The sequence below is a fragment of the Capra hircus genome, chromosome 10 (genome assembly GCF_001704415.2).
Source record: "Capra hircus breed San Clemente chromosome 10, ASM170441v1, whole genome shotgun sequence".
Lineage (NCBI taxonomy): Eukaryota > Metazoa > Chordata > Mammalia > Artiodactyla > Bovidae > Capra > Capra hircus.
In genome coordinates, this window is record NC_030817.1 from 22,850,559 (window position 1) to 22,864,045 (window position 13,487).

A 13,487-nucleotide genomic window follows, 5' to 3' on the forward strand; every position below is an offset into this window, starting at 1 on the left:
TGTCTGCTGGGAGAGAGTTGCCTTCGGCATGTATGCAGAGAGAAGCAGAGACTCTAAGGTAATGAAGCCCCAGCGTTGCCTTTGCTCCTCAAGGTTTTCCAGTTCCAAATCCCTTGTACCCTTAACAACATCTGTTCCCTTTTACATAAGTAACTGAGTTTCTGCTCAATGGAAAGAGCTTAACTATAATCGTTTGCTCAAGTTCTTGTAAGTAAGCTGAAATTGAATTATTATCTGAATACATTTGCTTTGGGGAAAAGGAGTAGGTTGGTTCCCTTCGCAAACATGACCTACCACCACGGCTTACTTGGAAGCATCTTGCGTTCTTGAGATTAGGTTTTAGGCAGGAAATGGTGTGGCCCAATTTCTCCTTTTGTTCTTCTGATGTCAGAGCAAGTCAAAACTACATTTCAGTCCTGAAGAAAGGAGATCTTGGCATCTATAAAGAACTGGTTTAGTCTAAGAAAGGTAGGACCTTTTAAAGTTACTAAGATCCATGTCAACAAGTCTCTCTAAGGGAAGCTTCAAAAGCACACATTTTTACTTAGTTCAAAAGAGCAGAGAGGTGTGGCAGCCATATTGGTTCACCAGCGAGATCTCGTGAATCATTTCTCATCTCGGATTTCAGGGCTCAGGAGGGCTAAACTGGAAGGAAAACTGAGAGCAGCTCTTGTCAATAGGAGACCGCAGCCATTATGTCCACAGCCTCTTGGAAATGTCCCCCAGCAAGGCTGCCATCAGCACTTGACTGAAAACACATGCACGCAGCCCGCTCAGAGCAGGAATTCATTATTGGAAGAATAATAAGGGAAAGTTTCTTTTTTCTTCTCTTCTCTGCTGCTGGGAAAGCTGCTTTCTGGAAAAATCACAGGGCTTAGAGGGAATTTGAATCATGTCTGGTAACAAGGGATGGAATGGAGGCAGAAGGGCACATTTCCAGAAGTCTTTTCACACCAAAGCATGATGGTCCTGGGCAATTTAAGGTGAGTCGTTCTGTCTTAGATATTTAAATTGGGCCATGGCTGCCTTTAACCCATTATCCTTTCCCAGAGTTATTAGTATCGATAGCTTAAGGAAAAAGAACCCAAAGTTAATTGATTTTCCCTTGCTACTCCTCTTTTTCAAAAAGGTCACCATTTTGTGGACTAAAATGGGCTACAAAATTATTTGGTCTTCAGTTCTCAACCCTACCCCATAAGTCTTTGCTAAATGCCCAGTAATCCAAGGGAAAGGAACAAGGGGTGGATGTGAAGGAAGGAGACGTTTACCACTTGCTGGGTCTAGAGTATGTGGCAGACATTGCAAGTGTTTACCAATCTCCAGTTCTCCTTTCCTTCCCAATATAGTCGAGGTTCCCAGCTCCTTGGAGTTGGGGACGGGTGGATGCATGATTACTTGGCCATGAAAGTGATTATGTGTTGTTTCTTGGAAGAGGCACCTAATTGCTAATATACAACACCTCCCCTCACTGGCAAATGTGAAATGCATGTTGATACTGAATTGAAGAATTGAATCATCACGCAGAGGACAGCCTCCTGGGAGGGTCTCTCAGTTATGCACAGACGTGGTTTTAAGTCACTGAGATTTCAGGGAGTTGCTTTCAGTAACAAAAGCAAGTCTGTCCTGACTTGGGCCCACTATTGATTGGTCTTCTCTCCTCCAGGCTCTGTTTGGAGTTCTGGAGCACTTGTGCTACATCTGAATCCCACCTTCACTGAAATTCAGAGAAGTAGGCCATGTGCTTTCTCTCCCACTTAGGCTATTCATCTGAGAAGAGCGATGGACTGTTTTGCTCCATCTGCGCAAAAGTGGCCTCTGCTGAATTCTGTAATGGAATATAAAGACGTTGCTCTCATAGGCATCAGACAAAAATGATGATAATAGTATTAAAACCAAAGCTTAGGGAAAAAATGACACTCCCAAGTGGTTCTAAGACCATGATTTTTGAGGTCAGAATCTGATATTTTGCACTTCCTCTTACTTTCATTCCCCTCTCCTCCATTACCTAATCCTCATTGCCAATCTCCAGAATTCTCATTTGGCAATCCTGGGTTTGCAGGACAAACTTCTACAATCCTATCTCCGGGATTTGTTCACAACATCAAACTAAAAGACAGTAGGCATAGAGATTGGTACTTCTGGGTTAATTCAAAAGTGTTCACTCCATGGGCTGACAGGGACCACACACTTCTGAATCTTCACCAAGACTACAGCACATCAACAGAGCAGGTAGGATGCTAGCACACTTAGGAAGACAAAAGTTGGACTTTGCCTTACATATGTATAGCTACATACATCCCAAGAAATTACTGCATTACATCCAAGTTCAATAAAAGTAATTAATAATACAAGATGCTTCACTAGCATTCCATGAATGGTACCAGTTTGGCAGATTTTCAGCTCAGGAGTGCTACCTGTGTCTTCTTCCTTGTGAATATTTCCTGGGGGAGCTTTCCTATACATGTCTCCTCATTTTTAATGAAAAGAGAAGAAGGCAGTGATAGATCCTCTACCATATTCTCTGCAGTCACTTCTCCTGGAAGAGCCAACTACCAGTCCTGCTCTGATGATTCTTTTATTTGAATAAAAGAATTCTTTTATTTACTGATTCTTTTATTTACTGAATTCCTACTATGTGTACAATATTGTGCTGAGTATGTTAGTGGGGGTGACTAAGAAAGGTTGTAACAGCTATGAACAGAAAGAGTACAGGGGTGAGGGGAAAGAGGGGAAGAAGCAAGACTGCCAGGGTTCAAATCCACATTCCATCACGTTCTAGCAAGAGACAACTTTTCTTGCCTCATCCCTCATCTTTGAAGAAGGAATGACCTAAAGTCCTACCATGTGAGACTGTGAGGCGGTAAGATAAGCAGATGCAACTACAGTGTGTGTGTGTGTGTGTGTGTGTGTGTGTGTGTGTGTGTGTGTGTGTGACACACACAGCAACACTGAGTGTTGGCACGATGCAGACAGTGCTTAGGTCCTTCCCTGGCAGCTTAGTTTGTGATGAAAGCCCTGGTGGACCTTGAGCAGGAGAGCACAGGGATTGGTTTGTCTGTCAATCACTGAGCAGAGAGCACTGTCTTACTGTTTTCTGCGGTCAAAAAAAGAAAAAAAGGCCTCGGGCTTCCCTGGTGGTCCAGTGGTTAAGAATTGGCCTGCAAATGGAGGGGACATGGGTTCAATTCCTGATCTGGAAACTAAGATCCCACATACCATGGGGCAACTAAGCTCATGCGCACATCTACTAAAGCCCCTGCAACTAGATCCCGTGCTCCACAAGAGAAGTCATTCAAGTGAGAAGCCTGCACGCCACAACTAGAGAGTGTTCCCTGCTCACTGCAACCAGGGAAAGCCTGCACGCAGCAACGAAGACCCAGCGCAGCCAAAAACTGAAAAGAGAAAAAAAAGAGTGACCTCAAGTAGGAAGCTATTTAATCTTTAACATTTGGGATTGAGATACGTTTTCCTCATTCCTTTCTCAGACATTCCTAAGTGCCCTGTTTAATGTGTGAACTGCTTAGCTTTTCTTTCTTGGTGGACAGTGAAAGTGCAGAGAGAGCGAATTAATAGTTACAGAGAACAAAATATCTTTCTCAACTTCCCAAATAGTCCCTGGCTGTTTCAAGTCCCAGTGCCTTGTTTGCTCTCCAGGAATATCTTCCTTGATTCACTCCAGCTGCATAAAATGTCCTTCCTTTGCCCTTTCAGGCTGTGACTTGGGTGTACATCTACAATGTCAACTTTATTTTATTCTGCTTTATATTATAGCTGGGAGTACACGAGTCATTTCCATTCCTCATAATACACATAACCTATGTTTCTGAGCTTTGCCTTAGCATTTAGTACGTGTTCAACAAATGCTGAGTTTTGTTAAAAGACTTTGTCATTTAACCATTCTTTGCTGATCAGGTACCTACTTTGTGTACGACACTCTGTTGGGCATTGATGTCAGACGTGAGATAGGACAAAACTTGATTCTAGCACCCAAGGCATTTATAAACTTCTGAAGGGGAAGCAGATACAGAGTGATTTTATAGAGGACAGCCCGAGTGTCAGCAACAAGTTGGGGGAAAGAGGTCCCAATGCCAAAGGCTGGGAAGATTTGATGCCTGGCTTTGAAGGGGCTGAACCCCCCAGCTTTGATGCTTCGTTTGGAAACCTCATGCAGTGCGAGGAGTAGGCTGGGTCTTCTGCTGAAAATGACTAAATTATCCTATGGGTCACCAATTGATTGATTTGCTCATTGACTGGCCCAGCCTTAGGCTTTAAATATAAAGAAATCATTTCATCCTTTATTAAACACTGCATGAATCTCACTCTTTGTCCTACAGGGCTCTACACAATATACCAGTGAAACTTGAATTTACACCACAATACATGTACCACTAATGACCTTCCAAATGCCACTAATACCATACGTGTCCTGCTTCTCAGTTGGATCCGAACCTGTCAGTGAATTCTGAGCCCACTGACCTCCCTTTGACACAAGAGCAGACCCCCACGCCCATGCCCTCCCTCAGCCTCCCTCATCCTTCCAAGATTTCATTTCTGAATCAGTTACTCTTTGGAGACCCCAATTCCTTTACACCTACTCTTTTTATTTGGTGGACAATACTTTATTCGGAAATGTTCCCTCCTGTAATTACAAATCCTGTTAGTCCTCCTCCTCCTCTCCCCAGGGGGATTGTGGGCTTTAATTAATTAATGTGGTTAAACCGCTTTGAGGTGCCTGGTTGAAAGGTGCTATATAAGTGCAAATTATTATTATTATGGCTGTTGCCATCCAATGGCGGCAAAGCCTTCAGCCCCAAGCATCTAGAGACCTGAACAAAGGCCTCTTCATCTTCACCTTCCCTGCTAGGTCTGAGATGGCTGGCTCAATGGTAAAGGGGTGGGGGGGCAAATCTGTTACCATCTCAACAGCAATCAACTAATTAATCCCCATTATGTTGGCTTCCGTTTCCTTCTTCCAAGCAGCCCGGTCCTGTTTCATTTCACAAATCACGCCCCCATCAGCTCGAGACAAAGGTCATAGTGTCCTTATGGCCTCTGTTGGTCTAAAGGAAAAAAAAGAAGAGAGGGAGAGAAAGAATGTTGGAAAAACCATCGCTGTCATGAAATGCACTAGCTTCTCACCAGCAGCCTAAATAAATTTCTCCTTCTGGTGGCAGTCCTCTGACATGTGTACCTATCTATCTATTACACAGGGAGCCAATGGCTTCGTAAACCAGAGACACCGAGAAACTCAGCACAGGTGTGGGCTAAGGCCCCACAGCCCTGGCTAGACTGCCGATAGCTGTGAACAAAAGGGGAGCCTTTCTGGGCCGGGTGGGAAGAGGTCATCCAGAGACGCGGGAGCCCCCCTTCAGCTTCCTCTACTGCCCCCAGGTTTTCCCCTGAGAAAGCCAGCTGCCATCTGTAGCCAGGAAGCCCTCACAAAGGCTGGGGGCTGTGACTTAGATGTTTTGTGCTACACCTAGCACACCCCAGCCCTGAACAAATGCCTAGGGCTTCCACTGCGATGGGAGCCATTGAAAACAGCCCTGGCGGGGGTGGGGGGGACCTGGCCTCTCGAGGGGATGCTGCTGACCAAAATGCTCCTTACAAGGTTGTGCCTCAGACCCTTTGTTAGCGTGGACGTGGGCGAGCCTCAGGGGGTCATGTCTTCATCTGCCTCCATTTATCCTCCCTATTGAAGGGCTCCTTCAGGACATCGGTCAGTCTCTGTGGGAAGTGATTTGGAGAGCAACAAAGGAACTTGGGCCCTTTGGGGGGGCCTTCAGAATTCAGTAAACATCTGGACACGGAAGGCCAGGTTCTCAAGCAGTCTAGCTGTGGAGATGTCAAAAGAGAGAAAGAGCTGTGTGTGCAGTGCAAGCTCTCAGTTCTGTGGCGACATTTGTTGTTGAGAAACAGAGACACCCCAGTAGGTATATAGGAAGATTTTTCAAAAGCTCCTCTGTTTGTCAGTTTTTGTGAGTGCAGTGCACTATTTGTCAGTTCTCATGGCATGTGTGAGGAAATAGAAGTTTCACATGGCTAGGGAGCAGCATGTGATGGATGCTCTGATTCTGCGTGGACTATGAATAACCCAAGGTTGCATAAGCCTGTCCTGGGAATTGTTGTTAAGCGTTTCTGTTATCCTTGAGCTCTGTAAAGCACTTTCTAGTCAAGGTGATTTGTTGGCTTCTCATCAGGAGCACATTTTAATTGACAAAAAAATGAAGTACTGAGGCTAAGTGATTTACACTTCATCACACGATAAAATTCAGGATCTGAACTCTTGACTCTCAGTGTTCCCTTTATTGTTGAATCAATCCATTTAGAACACATTAGTCAGCATGATTCAACATGAGTCACACGGCACTAATCAGCATTCCCCAGTGTGCCCAAATCTATCCTCAAACAGCAAAAGAAACTGGCCTCTGTCAAGAGACAATGGAAGGCCATTTTCGTCAGTATTCAGGAGCTGACATCCAGTTCAAGTCTCTTGTCCTCTCAGGAACCTTCCTCAGTCATCCCAGATGGAATGAGTCGTATGTCTTCTATCTTTTCAGGTCCCATTGTTGGAGCCTTGATAATAGGTGTGGCAGTTTGCTACTTCGTTTTTAAGCTAACTATTTAGATTGTCAACTGCTAAAATACCGGATTTTTTTTTTTTTTAATCAGCCTCTCTATCCTGAGCTCCATGGTTTATATACAGCAGATGTTCAAGAAATACCTGCTTACCTGAACTCACTGAAATGGAGCCTAAGTCATATTCCAGAAAGAACCCCAAGTCCTTCTGGAAGAGGTTTTCAAAGAAAATCAACAACCTGAATTGATTTAACATCTTTGGGTATTATTACCTGGGCATTTTCACGAATGCAAATTGTTAACTCTGCAAAGATAGCCAAAAGGCTTCCCGGGTCCAAAAGTGGAGTATGGATCTATTCTAACCATAGCCCAGGCCTTGGAATAAGTTTTTCTCTATAACTTTATTCAAACTGACATTTTGTTTCATGGTTTTTTTTTGAAGGTGGAGACAGAAAAAACATTTTGGGAAAAAAATGTGTTTAGTCTATGACTTTGGAACCAAATTTATACTCTGCTTTGTGCTATAAGCACTAGCTCTTGTTCAAGTATTTTTCTTGAATAGTGCACAATAGCAAAACACGTCCTAAGTTTCTGCTTGACAGAGATTTTGTTTTGGAAGGGGAACCAAGATTTCTGGGTGTTGATCTTTGGTGGCATTGCTGACTGTGATACTCTACTACTCTGTTTTAGACTCTATTAAAGAATGTCCTGATACCATTTTAAACATACATTTGTTTTTTTAAGAACGGAAAAGAGATTTATCTGAGCCAAACTATTTTCCAGGTAACTCTGAGAAACTGCACTATTTATACTGCATTTGGACCTTATGCAACAAGTCCAGCTCTAGGGTCTGTACTATTGTACCCTGGGGCCTAATCTCTGCAACTATGCTCGTCTGAATGAAATGTATCATTGAATATACATCTCCTCTCTCTCTCGTGATAACAGAACTCCTCAAATTTGGCTCAGCACATGGCCACTGAGATTAACAACTACATTTTCCATTCTTACTTTCCATACATCTATAGACTGGCAGAAATAATATGTGTAACTTCTTGTTAATATCCTTAAGGAAGGGGGCTGTTCTTTCCTCCTATTGAATCTCTGCCCCACATAACTCCTGCTGCCTTGATATAGGACATGATAGTGAGCCATTTTGGATCATTACAATGAAGGCAGCCTCCCAGGCATGCTGGAGCAACAAGAGAATTGCCAGAGTTTCTGGACTAATATTGGAGAAGGCAATGGCACCCCACTCCAGTACTCTTGCTTGGAAAATCCCACGGACAGAGGAGCCTGGTAGGCTGCAGTCCATGGGGTCGCGAAGAGTCAGACATGACTGAGTGACTTCACTTTCACTTTTCGGTTTCATGCATTGGAGAAGGAAATGGCAACCCACTCCAGCGTTCTTGCCTGGAGAATCCCAGGGACAGCAGAGCCTGGTGGGTTGCTGTCTATGGCGTCACACAGAGTCGGACACGACTGAAGCGACTTAGCAGCAGCAGCAGCTGGACTAATATGTGGGGCTGAGTTGCTACATCAGCTCTGGACTGCATTCCTCCATAATGCTACATGAGAAAGCAGTCAACCTCTACCTTGTACACCACTGTTGATCTAGGTTATGTTTCTACCCAGCCAAATTTATGATCCAACTAAGGAAATTCCTTGAAGGATCACTATATCAATGTGACTGATCCATCACAGCCTAGGATTTCAGGATTCAAGATTCAGAATGGGCCTAGACTATCCCAATGGAGGCTTATGAAGCTCAAGAGGTAAGTTGTCACAGGGGCTGCCATGATGGGAGACAAGGGGGCCCAAACTCATTTCTGATTTTATGAAAAATCACAGGAGCCCAGGCTTAATACTTGGAAATGGCTACAAACCCAATTCTGAGGCAGTGAGCATCACTTCACCTTTCTGGCACTCAGTCCCCTCACCTGGAAATAAAGATGAATGGAATGAAAAGATCCCTTTCTGAGAGATAGAGGAGTAGAGTAATTTTTATCAGTTAATCATGTAACTATATGCATAAAGTACGCGTGAAAGTGAAAGTGGTTCAGTCACGTCCAACTCTTTGTGATCCCATGGACTATACAGTCCATGGAATTCTCCAGGCCAGAATACTGGAGTGGATAGCCACGCCCTCCTCCAGCAGATCTTCCCAACCCAGGGACTGAACCTGCGTCTCTTATGTCTCCTGCATTGGCAGGTGGGTTCTTTACCACTAGTGCCACCTAGGAAGCCCCAGGATTGATATATGCAGACTGCTATATATAAAATAGAGAAACAACAATATCTACTGTATTGTACAGGGAACTATTCTGTATTGTGTAACAACCTATAAGGGATAAGAATCTGAAAAAGAATACATATATTGATATCAATTTGCTGTACACTTGGAACTAACACACCACTATAAATCAACTATATGTCAGCTTAAAAAAATCTGACAAAACGTCAACATTTGTTAATTCTGGATGTTAGAGTCATGCATTTGGCTTTACTATTTTCTGTACTGTTACGTATTTTAAATATATTTTCCACATTAAAAAGAAAATCTGTCTTTGAGGCTAACAGCGAGAGTGAAAGAAGGGACCAAAAGCTGAGGGCCAGTGTGGGACGCTGTCATGGAGGGAGAGGATGTGAAGCAAAAAGGGGCAATGCTGTGAATGGGAGTCCTGTGTTCTTTGCCCTCGGAAGCGCCTCTTGGAGGGGCAGGCAGAAGCAGCTCAGGACAATGAGACAGGCATCCGCAGCCCTCTCCTCCATGCCCTGTGACAGCTAGTTCACTCTGCTCCGCTGAGTCCCAGGGCTCTCTGCCAGGCTCCCAAGAGCATGCCAGGCTGTGCCAGGTGTGTGGGTGATATTTACCAGGCAGACACCTCCATACCTGGATGGATGGATTCAGACTGAGAATCTTCTGGGTCACTCTGAGTCCACTGGGCAGAAACATTTAAATGGGCTACTGATTGTAACTGAAATCTGATGAGCTCAGATGGTGGTATTTGGGGGCAAAGAAGTTTTAATGAATCATCCAGTTGGCTCAGTGACTAAGAAAATGGGGTGGAAGAATCTAACCCAACTTTGTGACAAGGGAACAAACAGAGGAGATTAATGTCTTTCCCAGGGTGCTTCAAAAAAGCGATCAAACAATCATTCTTGACTTTACAAGGAAGATGAGGCATATAGCGTCCCAGCTCTCAAATCATCATTTTTTATTTTCTGAGTCCCTATATACTGGGTAGTTGGAAAAACAGGAAACTAGCTTTGTTTCCAGAACCTTCTCTGGACCTATCTCAGGGTGCTCTGGGCTCCCCTGAGGTTCCCCATCCCAAAGTATATGCTGCTTATTCAAACTAAACTAATAAAACAGCACCAGAATCAAGATTCAACCTGCCTGACCTGATCTTTATTTTTTTAAAACAATTTAAAAGCCCATAATTCTGCCCTGTTGAGAAACTAAACCATTGTCCTCTATCCTGTTCAAAACAACTTGGTTTTTGTTTTTCAAACACTTCCTAGATCCCTAAGTAAAAGGAGACTAGAGGGCCGGGAAGAGTGATCAAGGAGGATACTCCCCCGACCCAGACTCCGAGCCCACTCCTGCCTTTTCCCTGGCCAACCTCTCCTAGGGTATCCTCTCTTTTGCCAAGTTGGCAGGCCTTTATTACCCATGAAAGCCACAGTGGCTCCAGGAGACTCAGGCTCTGGGTTGTCCCTTCGCCTCCTGTGGCATCAGCAACAGTCTGGCTGCTTTCAGGGACAGAATCATTATTCCTGGCCTTGACACAGAGGTCCAGGGGCCCCAGCTGTGCTCTGGGTGGCACAACATTTGGGGCTTACTGGGGAAGCAGAGGACATGACCAGAATAGACGTGGATCAAGTTGGATTTCAGAGTCAACACTCCCTTCCCATCCGCAGCCATGCGGTTCTGTGGACCCACTCCATGCAAGCCAATTCCCAAAGCCAAGCCTCGCTTTTCCCTCTCCTCTCCACTAGGTCCTGGCAACCCTGGGCCTCACTCTGAGCTAGTCAAACCTCTAAGCTTTCCCATTCACTGGGCACTGGGACTTCACGGTGAACTCTGGGAACAAAAGGGAAAATGGATTAATGGGCTCTTCCTTGACCCCCTTCCACCTTTCCCAGTTGAGTAGCACAAAACAGCTGAACTCTTCCTCTGCTGGGACCTGGTCCTTCTCAGAGCCTGAACCATCAAGAAGCTGGGGGCTGTGAGATCCCTCTCCTTGGGGGCCCAAATGTTTCCAGGGTCGAGGGGCCCAAGTATTTCCAGAGTCTTGAGCTCAACCAGGAGAGGCCAGGATCCTGGACCAGTGGGAGACAAAGAAGATGCGAACAACGCAGTATTACCATGGTAACAGCCTGAGCCCAGCAGCCTCCTGAAGATGCTGGGGTGGCGCGGGAGGTAGGGGGTGGTTTCTTTCTTTCTTCCTTTTTCCCTTGCGAAAGGAGAATAGTTCCGCTTTCTATTTTACTACAACAATAGCATGGACCGGCTCCTTCAAGTGTTTCAAAAAGCAGCCTGAGAAATCTCTAACCAAGCCCCTCAGTCTCCCCAGCCTGCCGTTTTATTGTCCCTCCCATCCCTGTGAACAAAAGGGCGGGAAGGCTGAAAGGCCCCCAGTGGCAGGCTTGTTCTCAGCATCCTAATCCTTGAGAACCGGGGTGGGGCGTGGCCTGCAGAGCCGGTAAATCCAATGCGGGCCTCACCTTTTATTCTCTCCCTCCCTCTGCTTCTGCACTCTGGAGCTCTTCAGGTATTATAAAACCTCCTGGTTAGCAGGCTGGTAGGAATCTCGGGGCTTGCTAAGGGGATAAAAGGCACCCAGCGATCATTCCCAGATTCACTAATAGCTCTGTCCCTCACTCCCACCCCCACCCCCGCCAAAAGCCAGGCTAGCCTATTCGGATTGTTTTTTTCCTGCCACCCCAGGTTGGCTCCATTACAAAGACGGAAAGTGGAGCCACAGCAGCTGGCTCTTCTTTAGTTGGTAACCCAGGAACTGCCCTCACTCTTCCAGCCCTTCCCCTCTCTGTCTCTATGCCCCTCAGACAAGGATTGTACATGTCCCCACCTTCCCACAGCTGTGGGTGCCAACCTGCATGCCACTTCAGGACTACCATGCCAGAGCAACCTCTCACAAGAAAAGCTTCTTGGCTTTGACTTCTGAGACCTTTCCAAGGTTATCACCGAGGGATCAAAGGTTTCTTTGCTTTAAACCTGGGAAATGGTGCAGGTGTTTTTTAGCTCAGTCATCTGTTAAAACTGGGGGGGGTGGGGGGGGGGTGGGGTGGGGAGGGCGGGCGGAAATAAGCTTTTACCTTCCAGGTTGTGGAGATCTCAAGGGCACAACTCCACTGAGCTCAAGTGAATGATAAGTACATCATCTCCTCAGAGAATCAGATAAAGGAGAAGTGGGAAGGCCTTAAGAGATCACCCAGGCTGATGAGTACAATCCAATGAAGAAAAACATTTTGCACTGCAACCTCTGTACATAAACTCATAATGCATGTACATGCACACACAATCACACAAGAAATATTTCACAAAGCAGTACAACATATGTGATATAATCTGTTATTTTCTATTCTCTCTTTCTTTTTTTTTTTTCCCCAATGCTGGTTGTGATTCCTTATTTCATGACCCACCAATGAGTCACAAAACAGTTTGCAAAGCACTGAGTCAAGGTCAACATTGTCTTTTTCAAGCTGACAAAACTAGGATTCCAGAGATTTTCTCAAGAACATACCAGAGCCGGAACGGAAATCCAAGGTGGGTCTAATACAGGAGGGGCCCCCATTTTTCTGAGGACCAGAGCTCCTCTTTGTTTACTTAAAGCCTTGGGAGCACATAGCTAGAGGGGAGGGAATGCCCAGAGGTTTACATGAAATGGCACTGCTGATAGGGGCAGAAGGTTCCTGCTGCCTCCAGAAAACCTCAGAGAGGAAGGTGCGGCTTCAAAAGCAAACAGGTAAGGCTCTGAGGTCTCCCAGACATTTTTATTTACTGGTTGGGATTCTTGCATCATCAGACACTTTCCTGAATGTTCCTATTTCCTGGACACCCGGTTCCAGGCCAGCCTCCTTAAGTAATCCACTTTCTCTCGTTTTCCAACTATTTCTAATAGTCTTTCTTTGCAGCTTTCTAACCCCTACCAATTTACTGTGGTTTCAGTTTCTACTTTCCCTAAACAACTTCCTCTTTCCCGTCAAAATCATGATCTTAGCAATGAGAGTCAGAGAGGCAACTCTGTGAATCTCGCTTCCACACTATTATCCCAAAGTTATCCAATTAAGACCAGGCTTTCAACTGTTGTTTACCAAAATGCCCAGCAATCAAGATATAGGCACCATATCAACGCTCTCCTACAAACTATCTGGGCAGAATGGGCTCTTTCCCTCCTGAAATTATCTTGTAATCCTGCATAGAACTTCTTGAAGTCTTCGTCTAAATTCGCTATTTGCTGGAGTTCTAATCTTTTAAGCAAGGCTCTAAAAATGAAAAGCTGAAGGGCTCACTGCGCACAGGGTAAACACAAGTCCAGCTCTCTGATTGCTTATTGCTTATACACCCTTAGAGAGTCCGTAACAAAGGGGCCTGCTGTTTGCTTTGCTTAATCTGGTCTTAAAATCTCTGCTTCTTTGTCAGAAAACAATATTTGCAATTGTAAAAAAAAAATATTTACCAAGGAACTTGGATAGCATAAGTCAAAGGCTAAGAGCCAAAGGTCAGGAGTTCTTACTCCAAATTTCCCTGGACCCGAGTCCCTGCTGTGGAGCTCAGCTACACCAAACAAACATGCTGCTTTCTGGATCCATTAAGAAGTGGATGCTTTAGAAGGCAAGGAAAGGGAGGGCAGAGCCTGTTCCTCAGTCAGAAGCACTGT

General features: G+C 45.1%; 1 protein-coding gene across 1 annotated transcript in view; it reads right to left on the bottom strand.

Moving 5' to 3' along the window:
* Window positions 3,417-13,487, bottom strand: part of RAD51B (RAD51 paralog B) — a 608,256-nt gene continuing 598,185 nt past the window's right edge. Inside the window, exon 11 of the mRNA XM_005686011.3 lies at window positions 3,417-5,060. Within this exon, the coding sequence (XP_005686068.1) occupies window positions 5,044-5,060 (17 nt within the window). The 3' untranslated portion in view covers window positions 3,417-5,043. The remainder of the gene's footprint in view (window positions 5,061-13,487) is intronic.